Source organism: Symphalangus syndactylus, chromosome 20 (genome assembly GCF_028878055.3).
Source record: "Symphalangus syndactylus isolate Jambi chromosome 20, NHGRI_mSymSyn1-v2.1_pri, whole genome shotgun sequence".
NCBI classification, from domain to species: Eukaryota; Metazoa; Chordata; class Mammalia; order Primates; family Hylobatidae; genus Symphalangus; species Symphalangus syndactylus.
Window position 1 is genome coordinate 60,010,834 of NC_072442.2, and position 18,858 is coordinate 60,029,691.

The window sequence follows — 18,858 nt, forward strand, 5'->3', positions numbered from 1 at the left end:
CCTCAGCCTCCCGAGTGGCTGGGATTACAGGCGGGCACCATGACACCCAGCTAATTTTTTGTATTTTTAGTGGAGACAGGGTTTCACCATGTTGGCCAAGCTGGTCTCGAAGTCATGACCTCAGGTGATCCACCTGCCTCGACCTCCCGAAGTGCTGGGATTACAGGCATCAGCCACCGTTCCTGGCCCCCTTGGGCTCAAGTAAACGCTTTCAACCGTATTTTGTTCCTCAGGCTCTTCCTTTTAGGTTGACAATTGACTCCCAGAATATGGAGGCTTCAGCTATGAGGAGCAGGGCCACGGGTAAAGAGTGCCCACACTGACTCAGAGAGAGGTCCCCAACTGGGGCCAGCTTTCCCACCCTGTCGCCTCAGGCATCTCCTCCCGGGACACCTGCACCTTTCCTGAGCCTGTGGAAATGTTGGTTTCCTCCACCTCCCCAGCATGATAGACTGTGACGGAATAAGGTGATAGTGGCTCTAGGGCTCCCCAGCTGACTCAGTGAACCTCTCTGTACTACCCCCACCAGCATGCCTGGAACGCAGACAGGGCACCACTGAGAGGCTTCTCCCACGGGCCCTCCTATGCCACCTATGAGGAAGTTGCAGGAGGCAACCCAGAGGGTCAGGAAGAACACAGGAGGGAGGGGACGCTGGACACCCATAGCAGAGATGCCTGAGGGATAGGGAGGGAGACAATTTGCAATGAGCTGAGTTACCTCCTGCCACCTGTCCTGCAACACCCCCCATCAGCTTCCCTCTTCTGTCCTCTTTACCCCATCCTCATTCCCATCTTCTGTCTATCCACGCTCTCCTTGCCATGGTCCTCATTCCCCCACATCCGCCCCTTTCCCATATAGCTGTGTTTCATGCCCTTCGGCCCCCTTAGACAGGCCAGCAGAATGCAGACCCCTCCAGGACAAACACACTCGGGTCACCCCAAAATGGAAAGCGGGCTCTGAGATAAAAGAATCGAACCCCCAAAAGTCAGGAAACATGGCAGTCCTCTCCCTTCCTGTCTTCTCAGTCTCTTTTGGAACATATGATTGTATTTTATGCAACTTTATGTCTCCAAAATAACCTTTACCTGGTCGGTATCTCCCCATTATCCCACCATCAGAACATCTGAATTGGAGCATGGGGGCTTTCTTAGTGGCAGGACTCCAGTAAGGGATGAGGAGCCAGGAGAGAAGGTGTATGAGGCACATGTCTGCCCCTGGATGTCTGTCTGTCTGAGTATCCCAGTGTGTCTCCATCTTATGCCAAAGAGGGAGGGAGACCTTGGCGGGGAGGGGCTCCACCTACCAGGACACTTGAAGGGGCACGTGCACCGATTCCCGTCCCCACTACCACTACCTTCTGTTCCTGGACTATCCCCCGCTGTTTCCCCATTCGAATGCTCGTTCCCCAGATCTTCCCAGGGCTACTTCCTCTGGAAGTCATCTGGGTCTCAGTTCAAATGTTATCTCTTCCAGGATCTTCCCTAAAGCCACCACCCTCCCCCAAAACATACACACACAACATTCTATGCCACAGCCCTTGCTGTATTTTCTGCTTACTGCTTACTGATTTTATCTTACTGCTGTTTTTTTTTTTTGGAGGGGGTGTTTTGTTTTGTTTTGTTTTTTGAGATGGAGTTTCACTCTTGTTGCCCAGGCTGGAGTGCAATGCTGCCATCTCAGCTCACTGCAACCTCTGCCTCCTGGGTTCAAGCGATTCTCCTGCTTCAGCCTCCCGAGTAGCTGGGATTACAGGCATGCGCCACCACGCCCCGCTAATTTTGTATTTTTGGTAGAGACGGGGTTTCTCCATATTGGTCAGGCTGGTCTCAAACTCCCAACCTCAGGTGATCCACCCTCCTTGGCCTCCTAAAGTGCTGGGATTACAGGCATGAGCCACTGCGCCTGGCCCTTGTTTTATGAGACGGAATCTCACCGTGTCACCCAGGCTGGAGTGCAATGGCGCCATCTCGGCTCACTGCAACCTCCTGCAACTTCTGCCTCCCAGGTTCGAAGGATTCTCCTGCCTCAGCCTCCCGAGTAGCTGGGACTTACAGGCATGCACCACCACGCCCAGCTAATTTTTGTATTTTTAATAGAGACAAGGTTTCACCACGTTGGCCAGGCTGGTCTCGAACTCCTGACCTCAGGTGATCCGCCCGCCTCGGCCTCTCAAAGTGCTGAGATTACAGGCATGAGCCACTGCACCCGGCCTAATTTTTATACTTTTAGTAGAGACAGGGTTTTGCTATGTTGGCCAGGTCGGTCTTGAACTCCTGACCTCAAAAGATCCGCCCACCTCAGCCTCCCAAAGTGCTGGGATTACAGGGGTGAGCCACCATGCCTGGCCTGATCTTATCTTACTTATTAATTTGTTGTTTTTTTGTTTTTGTTTTTGTTTTTGAGACGGAGTCTCGCTCTGTCGCCCAGGCTGGAGTGCAGTGGCGCAATCTCGGCTCACTGCAAGCTCCGCCTCCCGGGTTCACGCCATTATCCTGCCTCAGCCTCTCCGAGTAGCTGGGACTACAGGCACCCGCCACCACGCCCGGCTAATTTTTTGTATTTTTAGTAGAGACGGGGTTTCACCGTGGTCTCGATCTCCTGACCTCGTGATCCGCCCGCCTCGGCCTCCCAAAGTGCTGGGATTACAAGCGTGAGCCACCGCGCCTGGCCTTATTAATTTGTTGACATGGTAATTGTCCCTGTCACCTCTCACCCTCAGGATGAAGGCTTCCTGAGGGCAAGGACTTTGTCTTATTCATATCTGTATCTCCAGATCCTAGAACAATGCCTGGCACATAGAAGGCACTCAATAAATAGGTATAATTGAATTAAACACAGAGATGATTGGCTGGTCAGTAAAGGGCCTTTATCGCTGCCTTTTTTTTTTTTTTTTTTTTGAGACAGGGTCTTGCTTTGTCACCCAAGCTGGAGTGCGGTGATGCAAACATGGCACACTGCAGCCTCGACCTCCCAGGGTTAAGCTATCCTCTTGCCTCAGCCTCCCGAGTAACTGGGACTATAGGCGCATGCCACTACGCCTGGGTAATTTTTGTATTTTTTGTAGAGACAGGGTTTCATTATGCTGCCCAGGCTGGTCTCAAACTCCTGAGCTCAAGTGATCTGCCCACCTCAGCCTCCCAAAGTGCTGGGATTACGGGTGCGAGTCACCGTGCCCAGCCCTGACTGCCCTTTTTATCCTTCTTGCTGCATTATCATCCCCTGCCAGAGCCCCAGGCAGTGCTCAGCCTGCAACAGCCCCCAACCACAGCTGCTGCAAACCCACCACCATTGCCACCACCACCACCATCTGAGATCCCTCAGGAACTGTGAGTGGGCTGACACCCTCAGGTCTTGCACCTGACCTTCAAGCCCCAGTTCCCAACAGAATTGACCCCTGCTCTGGACCCCTTTCCAAGCAACCCCATCCCCCTTATAAACCACACTTGGAGACCACTGCTCCTATAAGCACACACTTCCCCGGAGAGCCTCAATACAAATGCACCACTATTTACTGAGGGTTCCCCACATGTCAGGCACCCTGCTGGGGGAGTCTCCAACGTCGTGGACATGCCAAATGCCAGTGCTCTTTGCCCTCTGAGTCTCCCGGAGTCCCTGTGCCTCCTGCAGTCAGTGTGACAATGTCAGTCCTGGGCAAGTTGCTGTGCCTGAGCTGAAGGGGAGGCCTCGTCCCGGGCCTGGGCCCCCCTGCCAGCCACCGTCTGCCTTGCTGTCTCTGTTCCTCACCTCCTCTGGTATCATGCGAGGCATTTGCTCATCTGGAAGCAGATGCTCTGGATGGGGTTGGGCAGCCACACCCGCTCTCCAATCTCTCCCCACTGTTTGGCCCAGTGTTTCTGCGAGAGGATCAGGACAAAGGCAAGAAAGACCGGGAGGTTCACTGGCTGGCCTGTGGTCCACAGCTCCCGTCTCTTCACCCAGATGCAGGATCTAATGTGGTTCCGAAGCTCAAGGCTGAAGCTGGCTGGTGGATTGTAGTTCCAGTTGGGGGATCTGCAGGCAGGAATTATGGAGGCCAGTATTTGGGGCAAGGAGAAGGGCCTGCAGACTTCAGGGGCCTCAGGACCCAGCTACTGGCCTTCTTCAGTCCCTTGGGCTCCTCTGCCAGGCTGTTGGCTGCTCCATAACACTGCCCTGCAACTGCCACAGAACCCTAGCCTCCAAGAGACCCAGAGCTCGGGGCTCTCATCCCCTGGGTGCCAAGCCACACCCAGCACAGTCTCTTCTGGAGCTCAGACTTAGCATCTTTCTTGGAGCGAGTAGTAGGAAAAATGGGAGGTAAAGGAAGAAATGGAGCACTCAGTCATTTGTGGGTGAGGAGCACAATCACCACACACACACCACAGTCAGCAGAATGCCTTCCCTGATACATATACGCACATATCTACACATGCACGTGCACACACACAGATTTTCTGAGACACACGCTCTGAATTCTTCTGGAAGAGAAGAACTGGCTTGAGAGGGCACAGGAAGCATCCAGGAATGGAGACTAGTATTTCCCAGACTCAAAAGACAGGACCAGTCATTGCTGCAGAAACAAGGAGGGTGACTACTGGTCTCTTGGGTCCAGATCACCATTTTCTTTGGCTGGTTGGCTTCCTGCTCATTCCTGTTCCCAATTTTATCCTAGGACTTTATCTCCAATGAGGCCCTTTTTCAACTGCCATGACCTAGTTTTGTCTTCCTTGGCCCTGAGCATAGCAGGAATACTCATTGGCCGTAGGCTCTGCCAGCTCAGTACCCATTGGCTGCTCTGCACTAAGCCTCTGTCTCCATTGGCCATACATTCAAGGCATCCTCATTCATTCTTATTGCTGTGGACTCAGGCAGCCGTTTTCATTGGCTGCCCTGTCCTGAAGCTCAATCTCTATTGGTTGTCACAAGAGGTAGTATCTCCACTGACAGTGAATCCAATGGATGAATGGGCTTTGTTCTCTCCGTGCCACACTGGTAAGTATCTCCCAACCTGTGCCCCCTCCTCAGCCTGCATTAGGGTCGGGGGGCATTGGGGGTGCCTGAAGAAGGTCCAACAGCCTCGAGAAGCCTCTGGTGCTGGCGAAGGTGCCTCCTCCTTTCGTGTTCCCCTGTGACTTCACACACCAGCTGGGCAGGGAAGGCCCCAGGAAGCCCCTTCAGCCAACCTGGGGGAAGAGAGACAGGGGCTCCAGTGAGGTGGGGGCAGGGATCAGGTGGGAAAGGGGGCCTCATGGGGTCTCAGGCCTTCAGGGTCACTGTAGCTGTGGGAATTCATGGACAAGCCTGGAGCATCGCTAGAAAGGGCATCAGAAGTGGAGGTGACAGCAGCTCGGAGAGGGTCTGGGCTGCTCCTCCGTCAAGCCCTGCAGTGGCTGGTTATGTCTCTTGGAGAAAGAGGTGGAGTCCTTGTAGGGACCTGTCAGGTCCTGTGTGATCCCATCCCTGCCACTTCTATGACCTCATTTGCTTCTCCCCCTTTCTCTCTCCTGCTAGCCACACTGGCCTCCTTACAGTTCCTCAGTCACACACCAGCTGCAGGGCCTTTGCACTGCCTGCTGCCTCCAGCTGGGACACTCTTCCCCCAGACACCATGGGCCTAAATTAGCTCCATGAAGCTTCATGCTGCCTTCTCAGTGAGGTCCACCTCGGCCTCCCTATTGAAAATTTCAGTCTGCACAACCCTGGAACTCCTGACCTTCTTTGCTCTGCTCACTTTTTTTTTTTTCCATAACACTCATCACCTTCACATATACTTTATAATGTACTTATCTATTTTGCTCATTGTTTATTGTCTGCCTCCTCTGCTAGAACATAGCTCCAGCAAGGAAGGAAGTGTGATATGTTTGATTCACAGTCCCTAGAACAGCAAGTGGCACTTCGTAGGTGCTTAATAAATATTTATTGAATGAATAAATGAAACACAGCCAGGCGCAGTGGCTCATGCCTGTAATCCCAGCACTTTGGGAGGCTGAGGCAGGAGGATCACTTGAGCCCAGGAGTTCAAGACCAGCCTGAGCAACATAGTGAGACCCCCACCTCCATTTAAAAAAAATAGAAATAAGGCTGGGCACTGGAGGCTCATGCCTATAATCCCAGCACTTTGGGAGGTGGAAGCGGATGGATCACCTGAGTTCAAGACCAGCCTGGCCAACATGGTGAAACCCCATCTCTACTAAAAATACAAAAATTAGCCAGACGTGGTGGTGGGTGCCTGTAATCCCAGCTACTTGGGAGGTTGAGGCAGGAGAATCCCTTGAACCCAGGAGGCAGAGGCTGCAGTGAGCCGAGCTCACACCACTGCACTCTAGCCTGGCTGACAGAATGAGACTCTGTCTCAAAAAATAATAAGAATAAATATAAAATAAATAAATGAAAGACTTTCTCACCTTCAGGGGTCTTGTGCAGGTGTTTGGGGGCAGCCCTGGACTCCAGGCTCCGTCCTTCAGTCTTGGCAGGTGCAGACGACTCTGAACACAGTTCCTGGGAACAGTCTGGTTGGGGGTGGGTGACATTAAAGTGATTCTGTTTAGCTTCTCCCCCATATTCCTCTAAGGCTCACTTTTTCTTCCCTCCTCCCCTCTAGGGGGATACTCACCACAGTCCTCGTAGATGGTGTCTGAGGAGCAGGGAAGGGGGCCTGGGGTCGGGAAGGCCCCCAGCCAGCGCTGCATGTCTGATCTGGTGGGGATATTGAGAAGTGTCACAGTTGGCCCAAGAGATCCTCTGCGGCTGAGGCAGGAGCCACAGAAGAGAGAGACTGGGGAAGTGGGGGGAGGTCTGAGAGGTCAGATAGGTGTCCCAAGGGTGTTTTCTGAAGGAAACACAACTCACAGGGAAGAAGCTTGGAGTAGCCGGTGGGTGGGGCGGCCCTGGTGGTTGCTGAGAAGGGAGAGGCGGAAGGTAGGGGGTCCAGATGGATCCGGAACCTGCTGGGCCTGGACCAGGGAGCGATGGGCATAGTCCAGAACCTGTAGCCGCTGCCCACTGCCCAGGGATGAGATCGTTCAGAAGGACAGCAGGGGTCCCACTGGACCCCTCCTGCCCACTCCAGCCTGGGCTCCTTCCTTCCCTAGGACTCACCTCTTAGGCTGAGTGATGAGCAGCAGGTCGCTAAAGAGCAGCAGGCAAAGAGGGGTGAAGCGGGGGCGTGAGGCAAAGAGCACGCCCCCCCTCCGGCACCCTAACTCGGTCAGCTCTCCCTGGAATTCCAGGCGCCGTGACCAGGAGACCAGGGGCAGAGCCTGCGAGGAAGCGGAGGCAGAGGAGGTTCTAGCGTGGCAGCAGCAACGTGGGGCAGGGCAAGATGGGGAGCCTGGGCAGGGATGTACCTTGACTTTGTGGAAGCGCAGCCTTTGGGTGAGCCGGATCAGCTCTTCAGTCTGCTTCATGCGTCCCACCTCAGCGCTGCAACGCTCGATGATCTAGGTAAGGGGAGCTGTGTCACCCACCCCAGCGAGCAGCCCCCTACTCCCTACCATTTCTCTCTACCACCTTGTCACCTCCCCCTGCTTCAGCTTCCCCCCTGCCCACCTTGCTGACAGCACCCAGGGCCTTCTGGGCATTCTCCTGACGGCTGGACCCCTCTTCTGTCTGGCGCAGGATATTCTGGGAACAAGGAGGAAGGGTGACTGGGCCCCCTGCTCTGTGGCCCTGGGATTCAGAGGTGCCACAGCTCAGAGGACCCTGCCTGCTTTGGCCAGTTTCAACAAAGCTGACAGACCTCATCACTCACCATCTGCAGAACCCTGAGCAAGTCCTGTTACCTCTCTGAGCCTCAGCTTCCCCATCTGTAAAATGGGGCTAATACCCACCTAGCATATCAATAGCATTGTTTTGAGGATTCAAGAAGGTAATATATGTAAAGTGCTTAGCATAGTTCTTGGCACATATTAAATGTTAAAAACAAGGTTCCTTTTTTTTTTTTTTGTCGGGAGTCTGGCTCTGTCACCCAGGCTGGAGTGCAGTGGCACGATCTCAGCTCACTGCAACCTCTGCCTCCCGGGTTCAAGTGATTCTCCTGCCTCAGCCTCCCAAGTAGCTGGGATTACAGGCAACTGCCACCATGCTCGGCTAATTTTTTTGTATTTGTAGTAGAGGCAGGGTTTCACCATGTTGGCCAGGCTGGTCTTGAACTCCCAACCTCAGATGATCCACCCGCCTCAGCCTTCCAAAGTGCTGGGATTACAGGCATGAGCCACCTTGCCGGCCCCGAAGGTTCCTATTATTTTAATAATTATTAACCAAAACTGTTAGTGCAGGCAATATAGCAGAGTAGCTAAGAGTGCTTAGATTACAATTTTGTCTCCATCAATTATTTCTATATGACCTGGGGCAAGTTATGTGACCTGTGCCTTAGCTTTCTCATCTCTAAAGTAGGATAAATAATAGTTCCTACCCTCACATAGTTGTGGGTAAGGTTACGCAGGTGTATAGCACTTAGAACTATTCCTAGAAAGCTCAATAGCTATTGAGCTATTATGATTAGTATCATCATTGTTATTGTGTTGTCTACACTGGGGATAGATAAAGCTGAATAAGATCATAAAGACGCTGATAATCTAGTTGGGAACTCTTCACATAAAGATCCCCCCATTCGCTGGGCTCAGCAGCTCACACCTGTAATGCCAGAGCTTTGAGAAGCTGAGATAGGAGGATTGCTTGCGGCCAGGAGTTCAAGACCAGCCTGGCCAACACAGTGAGACCCTGTCTCTATAAAAATAAAAATTAATAAATAGCCAGGCATGGTGGCATTGTAGTACCAGCTACTCTAGAGGCTGAGGCATGAGGATCCCTTGAGCCCAGGAATTTGAGGCTGCAGTGAGCCGTGATCGTGCCACTGCTCTGAAGATCCCCATATTGGGCGACCTGGTTAGAAAGGAGTCTCTGCTTTGCAATAGAAGAGAGTGTCTCAGGCCGGGTGCAGTGGCTCATGCCTGTAATGCCAGCACTTTGGGAGGCTGAGGCGGGTGGACCACATGAGGTCAGGAGTTCGAAAGCAGCCTGGCCAACATGGTGAAACCCCATCTCTACTAATAATACAATAATTAGCCAGCCTGGCCAACATGGTGAAACCCCATCTCTACTAATAATATAATAATTAGCCGGGCATGGTAGTCCACACCTGTAATCCCAGCTACTCACAAGTCTGAGGCAGGAGAATCGCTTGAACCCGGGAGGCAGAGGTTGCAGTGAGCCGATATTGCGCCACTGCACTCCAGCCTGGGTGACAGAGTGAGACTCTGTCTCAAAGAAGGAGAAGGAGAAGAGCAGGAGGAGGAAGAGGAGGAAGAAAGTGTCTCAAATCTCAAACTTTTTTTCCCCAGCATCACCCCACTAAGGTGCCTTTTTTAGATAATTTTCCCTAAACATCTCCCTCACCATGAAAGTTTAATTCTACAGATCTACTGGAACTCTGCTTATGCACTAAAGCTTAATGGAGTACAACTGTTGGAATAACTAAGATTATTTTCACCCCCAAAGAACCAATTTTTACCCCCTTGGGGGTGATATCACCCCAGCTGGGAAGGCATATGGGTAGAAGAATATAGCCAGAGACAACCTCAAAAACCACTCACACACTCCCCATGAGACCCAGCGAGCAGAAGGCACTTGCCCAAGGTCACTCAGAGAGTCAGTGGCAGAGCTAGGTGTGGAACTCATGTCTCCAGCCAGAGGGCTTTCCCTGCACCTGGACCTGGAGGCAGTCTAGATAAGGGGAAGAGCACACGGCCCCTGAGGTAGGGCTTGGTGGGTCCTAGGCTGAGAGACCCAGATTCGGAGTTATGATTTGGGGGATTTTATGTTTAAGGTGGAGTAGTGCATGGTGATAGCTGGAGGGCCAAGAATCCCTCGGGAGAGTTCTCCAATGGGGTTGGTGGGGCAGAAACGGCCGCAGCCGGGACAGGTACCTGCAGCAGCATGCGGAGCCGGGTGATGCGCTGGAAGGGCAGTAGCAGGAAGGACGGCAGCGGGAGCCGCTCACACTTAGGCAGGCTCTGCAGCCGGCGCAGCTCGGCGGAGAAGCGCACGTTGGTGTCCCTGCAGAAGCAGGCCTGGCTAGCGGCTGCCTGGAGGCCCTGGTGCCCCAGCCTGCTGTGGCCTCGACCCCACCCCTCTCCCCAGCTTCCTGCCACCCCTGGGACACTCACATGAGGCGGCTGTAGGTCTCCTCCTGATACTGCTGGTTACGCACATAATCCACATACACCGAGAAAGGCCCCACGGCGTGGGCATGCACCACGTCACACAGGTCGCTGATGTGGGGGGAAGAGCGCACACGGGACAGAAGCGTTGCTAGAAACCTGAAGGAATTGGGGAAGCAAGCAATGGGGCGGGGCAGAGAGCCGGGTCTCCCGGGTTCTTCAGAGAAGGGCTGGGAACTAACTGAGTCCGTAAGAAGGAAGGACCTGGGCCCGGGAGAGAGGAAAGGGCGTGCCCAGTAGCCTAAGGGCGGGTTCCCTGGAAGGACGGAAAGCCACTGACCGCTCGCTGACTCCCTGGACTCGCTGCACATTGGAGAAGAGTGTGTGGTGATCGCGGGGGGTGAGCGTGTCCCGGAGTGCCTGGCTCAGCACGAAGGTGTCGGTCAGCAGCCGCAGGGAGCGCAGGTAGGAAGCCTCGGATGTCACCACCTCAAAAAGACTCTAGAAAGAAGAGCAGGCAGTCGTAGGAAGCCCAGTTCACCGTGGGAAGCTAGGACCCTGGGCCCTCCTCCCCATGCCTGACCCATGCAGCCCAACCCCAGCACCCTCTTCCCATCTCCCACTTTCAGCTCCCACCTCCTGCATGCGCCTCTCCTGGGAGCTGAGGGTATCCAGAAGGCCGCTGGCTTGCACAGCCGGAAGCTCCTGCCACAGGGTGTTACGAGGTCCAGGGGGTCGTGGGAAGGTGGGCGCATCTCCAGCATTTGCTGGAGAAGGACTCCCATCCTCACCGACCCCCCACAGCTCCTCTGACAGCACGGCTGCTCGGTAGGTCTGGTACAGAGGTTCTAGAGGGCAAACATAGCACTTCAGGGAAGCCCAGGGCTCCCAAACCCTTCCCCACTGCTTGATGGTCACAGCAGGGACCCTCAGGTCCAGAGGCCCTCACCATCCTGCAGGGGCAGCTCCCAATTCTGCTCCTTCAGCACCTCTAGCCCCTCCTCTTCCCTGTGGAGAAAAGAAAGGGAAGGGAGTCCCCAGGGCCACCACTGCTGCCCACCACAGGGGTGCTTGTTCCCATGCTGGACAGGGCAATCCACGTGCAGGTTGGATGTAGGGACCCTGACGGCTCCCCACATCAAACCTCAGGTTTTTCTTTTTTTTTTTTTTTTTCTTTTTTGAAGGGGAAAGACAAGGACTCGCTATGTTGCCCAGGCTGGTCTTAAACTCCTGGCCTCAAGCAATCCTGCTACCTTGGCCTCGCAAAGTGTCAGGATTACAGGCGTAAGCTACTTTGCCCAGCCCAAATTCCAGATCTTTTTATGTGCCTTTTATAGAGGAGCCCCTGAACTAAGTGGGCTTAGTTGACATTCTTATGTCAACTATCGTAGACCAGAGACTTCTGAGTCTCCTTGTCAGCCATCTCACGTAGCAACCATTGTCTGGAATGCCCTATTTGTGTGTCAAGGAAGCTCAACGTGATGGACTACAAACTCTCACACCTCCCACCAGCACCTGCATCCCCTTATCTCCCCTGCTCTGGTCATCAGCACCACCACACCCCCACTCGCCCAAGCTAAAAACCACACTAGTAAATGTTTGTTGAATAAATGAATGGACCCAGATAACTTCTGATAACAATGGTGAATCTAAGATAATTAACAAGCCTGGATAGCATAGAAGAGATGGTCATGATTGCCAAATAGATTTTCAGACAATAATTGCAATAGAAGGCCGGGCGCGGTGGCTCACGCTTGTAATCCCAGCACTTTGGGAGGCCGAGGCGGGCGGATCACGAGGTCAGGAGATTGAGACCACGATGAAACCCCATCTCTACTAAAAAATACAAAAAATTAGCCGGGCGTGGTGGCGGGCGCCTGTAGTCCCAGCTACTCGGAGAGGCTGAGGCAGGAGAATGGCGTGAACCCGGGAGGCGGAGCTTGCAGTGAGCCGAGATTGCGCCACTGCACTCCAGCCTGGGCGACAGAGCGAGACTCCGTCTCAAAAAAAAAAAAAAAAATTGCAATAGAAGCTCAAGGTGAGGGAAGAGAGTTAAAATGGTGCACCCACTTACTCTGGGCCCGGCTCTTCACAATATCATATCCCCACAATTCCATGAGGTGGTTCCTATGCTTAGCCCCATTTCATAGATGAGGACACTGAGACCCAGGAAGGCTATAGATCTTTTTTTTTTTTTTTTTTGAGATGGAGTTTCTCTCTTGTCGCCCAGGCTGGAGTGCAATGGCATGATCTTGGCTCCCTGTAACCTCCATCTCCCAGGTCCAAGCAATTCTCCTGCCTCAGCCTCCCGAGTAGCTGGGACTACAGGCACCCATCACCATGCCTGGCTAATTTTTGTATTTTTAGTAGAGACGGGGTTTCACCATGTTAGCCAGGCTGATCTTGAACTCCTGACCTCAGGTGATCCTCCCGCCTCGGCCTCCCAAAGTGCTGGGATTACAGACATAAGCCACCACGCGCGGCCTTCTATAAGATCACAGAATTGATAAAGGTCAGAGCTGGGATTCGAAACAAGGGCTGCTTATCTCTAGAGCCCTGGCCCTTGTCCCCTCACCTTTGTGGAGGTGGGATTTAGCTGGAGCTGAAGGTTAGTCTGCCCTCAGGTAGAAGCATGGTGGGGAGAGAACCAGGGAGTAGGGGTGGGGGTGTTTGGTACCTCCCCTCCACAGTTGCTGGAGGAGCATTCCGAGGAGCTTCATCAGGACTGTCCCCTGGAGACAGAAGCCAGAGTGAAGAGAAAAAAAACTCCAGGATCCCCAGCCCAGGACTCCCGACTCTAGCCCCAGCAGGGACGGTTACTATAAAAACTGCAACTCTCTTCAGCACCAGAGCAGCAGCTGGTAGGGAAGCAAAGAGCCCAGTGCCTGTTGGGGATTGTAGTTTGCTGGGCTTTAGTCCCCCTCCACCCCACAGCCCAGAGGTCCACTCCCCCAGGCCCTGCACCTGTTTGGATTCCATCTTCAGAAGGCAGATCGAGATCTGGCTCTGGGGGGTCCCCGAAAATGGTGGCGTCCTGCCTGACACGAGTTGGTTTGGGAGGCTTGAGGGGTGGCAGGAGTTTGCGCTCAGCAGTGGAGCGGTAGGATGTGAGGACAACGGCAGGGTGACCGATGCTTGGAGGATTTGGGCGGGAGCGAGAGGTCCGCAGCGGGGAGGCCCGACGGGGGACCCTGGGGATCTCCTCATAGCCCCCCACAGGCACCCATCTGAGCTCCAGGCCAGGCCGGGTGGTGTGGCAGATACAGGGGCAGCAGGGAGGGCAGGCCAGGCCAGCATCTGTGGGAGACGGGTAGCCTAAGGAGAAAGCCCTTGGGGCCCAGCTCCACCCCTGCCCAGACCATCTCCATCTTTAACCTGCCCAGCAACTGCAACATCAAGGTCCAGGCATCTATAGATCTCCTCCACCCTGACTCCCTTCAAATCCCGGCATACAGAAACCAGATATCCCAAACATTAAATCCATTTTTGAAAAGGTAGCCCCTGAAAGTTGTTAGCCCTGAAAACGAAGAAGATGGGTGGATTGAGGTCACCCAGCGCCCCCCGCCCCCCACACTCACCTGGAGCACCATTCTCCTGGGACCCACTCCCGGTGAGGGGAGCTTCTCTCTCCCCATTCACATCTGCTCTCACTTGGAGACTTGGCTCCGGGGCATCTGCATCCTGAGCCCGGCCTTCAGCACCCCCCTCGAACCTGCCAGCCAGCCTCCGCACAGTGCCAGGGGCTGAGGCAGAGCCATTCTGAGCCAGGACCCCGGCCATAGGGAGTAGAGGCATGCAGGGTGACCCAGAGGGCTTGGGTGGGGGGACTGGAGACCGGGGAGCAGGTTCTGGGGAGGCGGAGCGCCGAGACACTGGACTAGGTGTGGGAGTGCTGAAAGGTGAGTCTGGAGAAGTCTGGGAGTCGAGGCTGGCTCTAGAAGCTGAGGGGGGCAAAAGAGCAGGGGGCTTGAGGGATGCAGCTGGGGGCTCCCAGAAGATGGGGGCGCACATTGGGGTTGGTGCATCATTGGAGTTTTGGGGTAGTTCTTGTGGAGAGGAGCCATTGTGGGGAGGCCCTGGGGACTGGGCAGCCCTGGAACGAGAAGGAGGGCGGGGGCGTATGATCCGAGGCGGCTTCTGCGTGGGGGGTGTTGCTGCAGGAAGGGACTGGGCTGACATCTTCCTCTGTGCTCTTCAAAGGAGTGAGGTGCTCTGCTGGAGTCATCCCCTGAGGAGGAGGGAGGGAAAGAGAAAGACCCTTAGTGCCCCTCAGGGAGGGTAAACTGAGGCCACTGGAAGGCAGGATTTTGAAGTCAGGAGGGAAGGCTGGTGTGGGGGTTCCAGAGAATCCATAAAACTCAATACGGGATACAGCTGCTCCATGTCTGCCCACTGAACCGTGTGTCCGTGGAGTGTTGTGGAGGTTTGTGTGTGGTTTGTGTGGGGGGTGGCACGGTGTGTTGTGAGTGTGTGAGTTCTGTGCTTGCCGGGTGGGTGGGCAGGGGAAGAGTGGAGCGTACAGTGTGTGGCGTGTGGCCCTTTAGGAAGTTCTCGGTGTGAGTGTCTGAGATAGCGGTGCCAGGGTGGGTGTGCCATGTGTGTTCTGTGCTGTCTGGGTCTGGGTGCCGTGGGCGCGCCTGTCTGCCGGGCCTGGGCTGCGAGGCGTGCATCACTGTTTCCCTGCTCCACCGGCCCTCCGCCCCCCATTTCCCAGTTCCTCTCTCCGGACTCTCCCTTTCCGGATTATTTTTAGTCTCCTTTTCCTGCCATCAAGATTCCTGGAGCCTCTGACCCCCGGAGATGAGGAGGTCCTGGTGCGGTCTCTCCTGTCCTGAGTCTGATCATCCCCGCCTGCCCTCGGGTCTGGTCACAGAGAGAGGCCCAGCACAGGCATGGGTCTTGCCAGGAGGCCTGGAGAGGTGGCTGGGAGGGCAAACCGAAGGAGAGGACCAGTCGGGCCAAGGCACTGCGGCCTGGGTTTCTCTTCCTCCCTCCAGGAAGGAGGCTACAGTCCCAAGAAGGCTGCAGGGTCAGGGCTGGGAAGCAGAGGAACCCCCAAACTCCCTTCAGGGCTCAGCAGGAGAGTCAGACCCCTCCAGGCCTCGGATTGGGTCCTTGAGAAATGATGAGGGGAGAACAAGGGGATTGTAGATGATGGGTCTTGCAGCTCAGTGGCCTCTGTGTTCTGGCAGAAAGTCATTTAGCAAAGTGACCCACACGGTGGTCTTGACCACTGGCCAGCTCCTCCCCAGCCCCTGCCCCTCAGGGATCCCACCCCCTCTTGGGTACCTGCATTTACTTCCTTCCCTACCCCCCACTCAGGAACCCAGGTACTCGGGCCCCAAGCACTCACCCTTGAATCCCTTCCACTCTCAGTCACCTCCCAGGGCTGAGTGAGTAGGGGCAGGAAACAGGAATCAGATCCGCCTCCCAACCGGACACCCCCCCTACCTCACAAACCACACCACTCTCCACATGCGCATATCACACGGGGCCCCAGGAGACAGAGGTATCCAGGGTCTCAGAGGTTAAAGGGGTCTGGGGAAAAGCTGAAATTCAGGCTTGGAAAGTGTGTGCGCAGGTTCTACCTGCACAGCTGTGTGGATCGGGGCTCACAGGGGTGAGGTGGACACGGGTGGGGATGAGGACAAGACGGCAATGGCACAGAGCCAGGCTGGGCAGCATGGGTGTCTGGATGCCTCTGTCTCAGCTAAGGGATGCTGCGTGCGTCCCTCCATGTCGAGTCTCACCATCTTTCCCTGGACTTGCACCACCACCTGTCTCCTGAGCCGGGCGTGAGCCAACGCCTATTTCACACCGAGGGACCCTCCCGCAGGCTGCCCTCCCTAACTCTGCAGTAGGTCCCCATGAATTTACCTTTATCTTTTTGGAATCAGTTGCTATTTTCAGCCTGTCCTGTCTGCCCCTTGGAGAAAGGAATGCAGGGCTGAGGTCTCCAAGTGTCTGTTCCTGTGATTCTGGGGTGGGAACTCAGGGCCCAGATTGAGATCTCTGCGGAGGAAGCCAGTTCCTCAGCCCCACCCAGCCATTGTGTCTGGCGTGTGTGTGTGTGTGTGTGTGTGTGTGTGTGTGTGTGTGTGTGTGTGTAGGGAGAAAAGGGGAGGGCCAGGAGGTAGGACTGAGGAGAGGAGAGGTGTGGACTTGGGGTCTGTCTCCTCCAGGGAGGTATAACATTTGCAGGGGGCCAGGCCTGGTTGCTCATCTTTACAATCCCAGCACTTCAGCACTTTGGGAGGGGAAGGCGGGAGGACCAGCCTCGGCAACATAGTGCGACCCTGTCTCTACAAACGATTTTTTAAAAATTAGCCGTGGACAGGCCGGGCAAGGTGGCTCGCGTCTGTAATCCCAGCACTCGGAGAGGCCGAGGCCGGCGGATCACCTGAGGTCAGGAGTTCAAGACCAGCCTGACTAACATGGTGAAACCCCATTTCTACTAAAAATACAAAAAATTAGCAGGGTGTGGTGGCGGACACCTGTAGTCCCAGCTACTCAGGAGGCTGAGGCAGGAGAATTGCTTGAACCCGGGAGGCACAGATTGCAGTGAGCCGAGATCGCGCCATTGCACTTCAGCTTGGCCAACAAGAGCGAAATTCTATCTCAAAAGAAAAAAAAAATAGCCATAATGGCACACATTTGTGATCCCAGCTACTCAGGAGGCTGAGGTGGGAAGATTGCTTGAGCCCAGGAGTTGGACACTACAGTGAGCCATGATCGCACCACTGCCCTCCAGCCTGGGCAACAGAGCAATATGCTGTCTGAAAACAACAATAAAAAATGTGCAGAGGTCAGGCACAGTGGCTCATGCCTGTAAACCCAGCACTTTGGGAGGCTGAGGCAGAAGGATCATGTGAGGTCAGGAGTTCAAGACCAGCCTGGTCAACATGGTGAAACCCTGTCTCTACTAAAAATACAAAAAAATTAGCCGGGCGTGGTGGCGCACGCCTGTGCTCCCACCTACTCGGGAGGGTGAAGCAGGAGAATCACTTGAACCCGGGAGGCGGAGGTTGTAATGAGCCAAGATCCTGCCACTGCACTACAGCCTAGGCAACAGAGCAAGAGTCCATCTCAAAAAAAATAAAAATAAAAAATGTCCCAGGAGCTGTGGCTCATGCCTGTAATCCTAGCAGATTGGGAGGCCAAGGAGGGTGGACCACCTGAGGTCAGAAGTTTGAGACCAGCCTGGCCAACATGGTGAAACCCCATCTCTACTAAAAAAAAAATACAAAAATTAGCTGGGCATGGTGGCGGGCACCTGTAATCCCAGCTACTCTGGAGGCTGAGGAGAGAGAATCACTTGAACCCAGGATTGAGGTAAGATGTACATTGGTTTAGTCCAGAAAGGCGGGACAACTCAAGCATGGAGAGGGCTTCCAGGTCACAGGTAGGTGAGAGACAAACTGTTGCATTCTTTTCAGTTTCTGATTAGCCTTTCCAAAGAAGGCAATCAGATATGCATTTTTTTTTTTTTGACAGAGTCTTGCTCTGTCACCCAGGCTGGAGTGCAGTGGTGTGAGATCTTGGCTCACTGCAACTTCCATCTCCCAGATTCAAGCGATTCTCCTGCCTCAGCCTCCCGAGTAGCTGGGACTACAGGCGTGCGCCACCACACCCAGCTAATTTTTGTACTTTTAGTAGAGATGGGGTTTCACCATGTTGACCAGGATGGTCGCAATCTCCTGACCTCGTGATCTGTCCGCCTCAGCCTCCCAAAGTGATGGGATTACAGGCGTGAGCCACCGAGCCTGGCCCCAGATATGCATTTATCTCAGTGAACAGAGGGATGACCTTGAGTAGGAGGCAGTTTGCCCTAAGCAGTTCCCGGCTTGACTTTTTCTTTAGCTTAGTGATTTGGGGGCCCCAAGATTCATTTTCCTTTCACGCTGGTATATTCCAAAGTTCTGGAACAGGATCAGGCACATAATGGGTGCTCAATAGTTGATTAATTGAGCCAAATTGAATTGAATCCTTCCCACAGTTCACTACTCCTCTTTTTTTTTTTTTTTGAGACGGGGTCTCGCTCTGTCGCCCAGGCTGGAGTGCAGTGGCGCGATCTCGGCTCACTGCAAGCTCCGCCTACCGGGTTCATGCCATTCTCCTGCCTCAGCCTCTCCAAGTAGCTGGGACTACAGGTGCCCGCCACCACGCCCGGCTAATTTTTTGTATTTTTAGTAGAGACAGAGTTTCACCGTGGTCTCGATCTCCTGACCTCGTGATCCGCCCGCCTCGGCCTCCCAAAGTGCTGGGATTACAAGCGTGAGCCACCGCGCCCAGCCTCCTCTTTTTTTTTTGAGACGGAGTCTCACTGTGTCGCCCAGGCTGGAATGCAGTGGCAGGATTTCGGCTCACTGCAACCTCTGCCTCCTGGGTTCAAGCAATTCTCTTACCTCAACCTCCTAAGCAGCTAGGATTACAGGCATGCGCCACCACGTCCGGCTAATTTTTGTATTTTCAGTAGAGATAGAGTTTCACCACGTTGGCCAGGTTGGTCTTGAACTCCTGACCTCAAGTGATCTGCCTGCCTCGGCCTCCCAAAGTACTGCGATTACAGACATGAGCCACTGTGCCCAGCCTTTTATTTATTTCTTTTTATTTATTTATTTATTTATTTATTTATTTATTTATTTATTTTGACACTCTTTCTGTTGCCCAGGCTGGAGTGCAGTGGCATGATCTCAATTCACTGCAACTTCCGCCTCC

The 18,858-nt window shown here is 54.2% G+C and overlaps 1 protein-coding gene across 2 annotated transcripts; it reads right to left on the reverse strand.

The window, feature by feature from the left end:
* Positions 1-3,436: 3,436 nt before the first annotated feature.
* Positions 3,437-16,120, reverse strand: ARHGEF15 (Rho guanine nucleotide exchange factor 15). Of its 2 annotated transcripts, none has more exons than XM_055257629.2 (16): positions 16,018-16,120; positions 13,719-14,368; positions 13,105-13,437; positions 12,818-12,872; positions 11,090-11,148; positions 10,777-10,988; positions 10,481-10,641; positions 10,147-10,299; positions 9,907-10,036; positions 7,529-7,603; positions 7,327-7,419; positions 7,079-7,239; positions 6,830-6,982; positions 6,594-6,676; positions 6,385-6,489; positions 3,437-5,163 (listed from the first exon to the last, which is right to left on the reverse strand). In XM_055257629.2, exons 2-16 carry the CDS (start codon positions 14,317-14,319, stop codon positions 5,012-5,014), a joined length of 2,526 nt encoding a protein of 841 aa, XP_055113604.2. In that variant the 5' UTR covers positions 14,320-14,368; positions 16,018-16,120; the 3' UTR covers positions 3,437-5,011. The 2 variants fall into 2 exon arrangements, with proteins under 2 accessions (XP_055113604.2, XP_055113605.2); XM_055257630.2 differs by lacking the exon at positions 16,018-16,120 and adding an exon at positions 15,494-15,562.
* Between the last annotated feature and the right edge of the window lie 2,738 nt (positions 16,121-18,858).

Excerpts from the sequence above, each read along its gene's own strand:
- ARHGEF15 (XM_055257629.2), bottom strand. The coding sequence starts at position 14,319 with ATGTCAGCCCAGTCCCTTCCTGCAGCAACACCCCCCACGCAGAAGCCG. Across the intron at positions 10,300-10,480 it reads GTCCAGGGAGTCAGCGAGCG|GTTTCTAGCAACGCTTCTGT; the intron begins GTCAGTGGCTTT and ends CAATTCCTTCAG. Across the intron at positions 6,490-6,593 it reads CACCATCTACGAGGACTGTG|ACTGTTCCCAGGAACTGTGT; the intron begins GTGAGTATCCCC and ends ACCCCCAACCAG.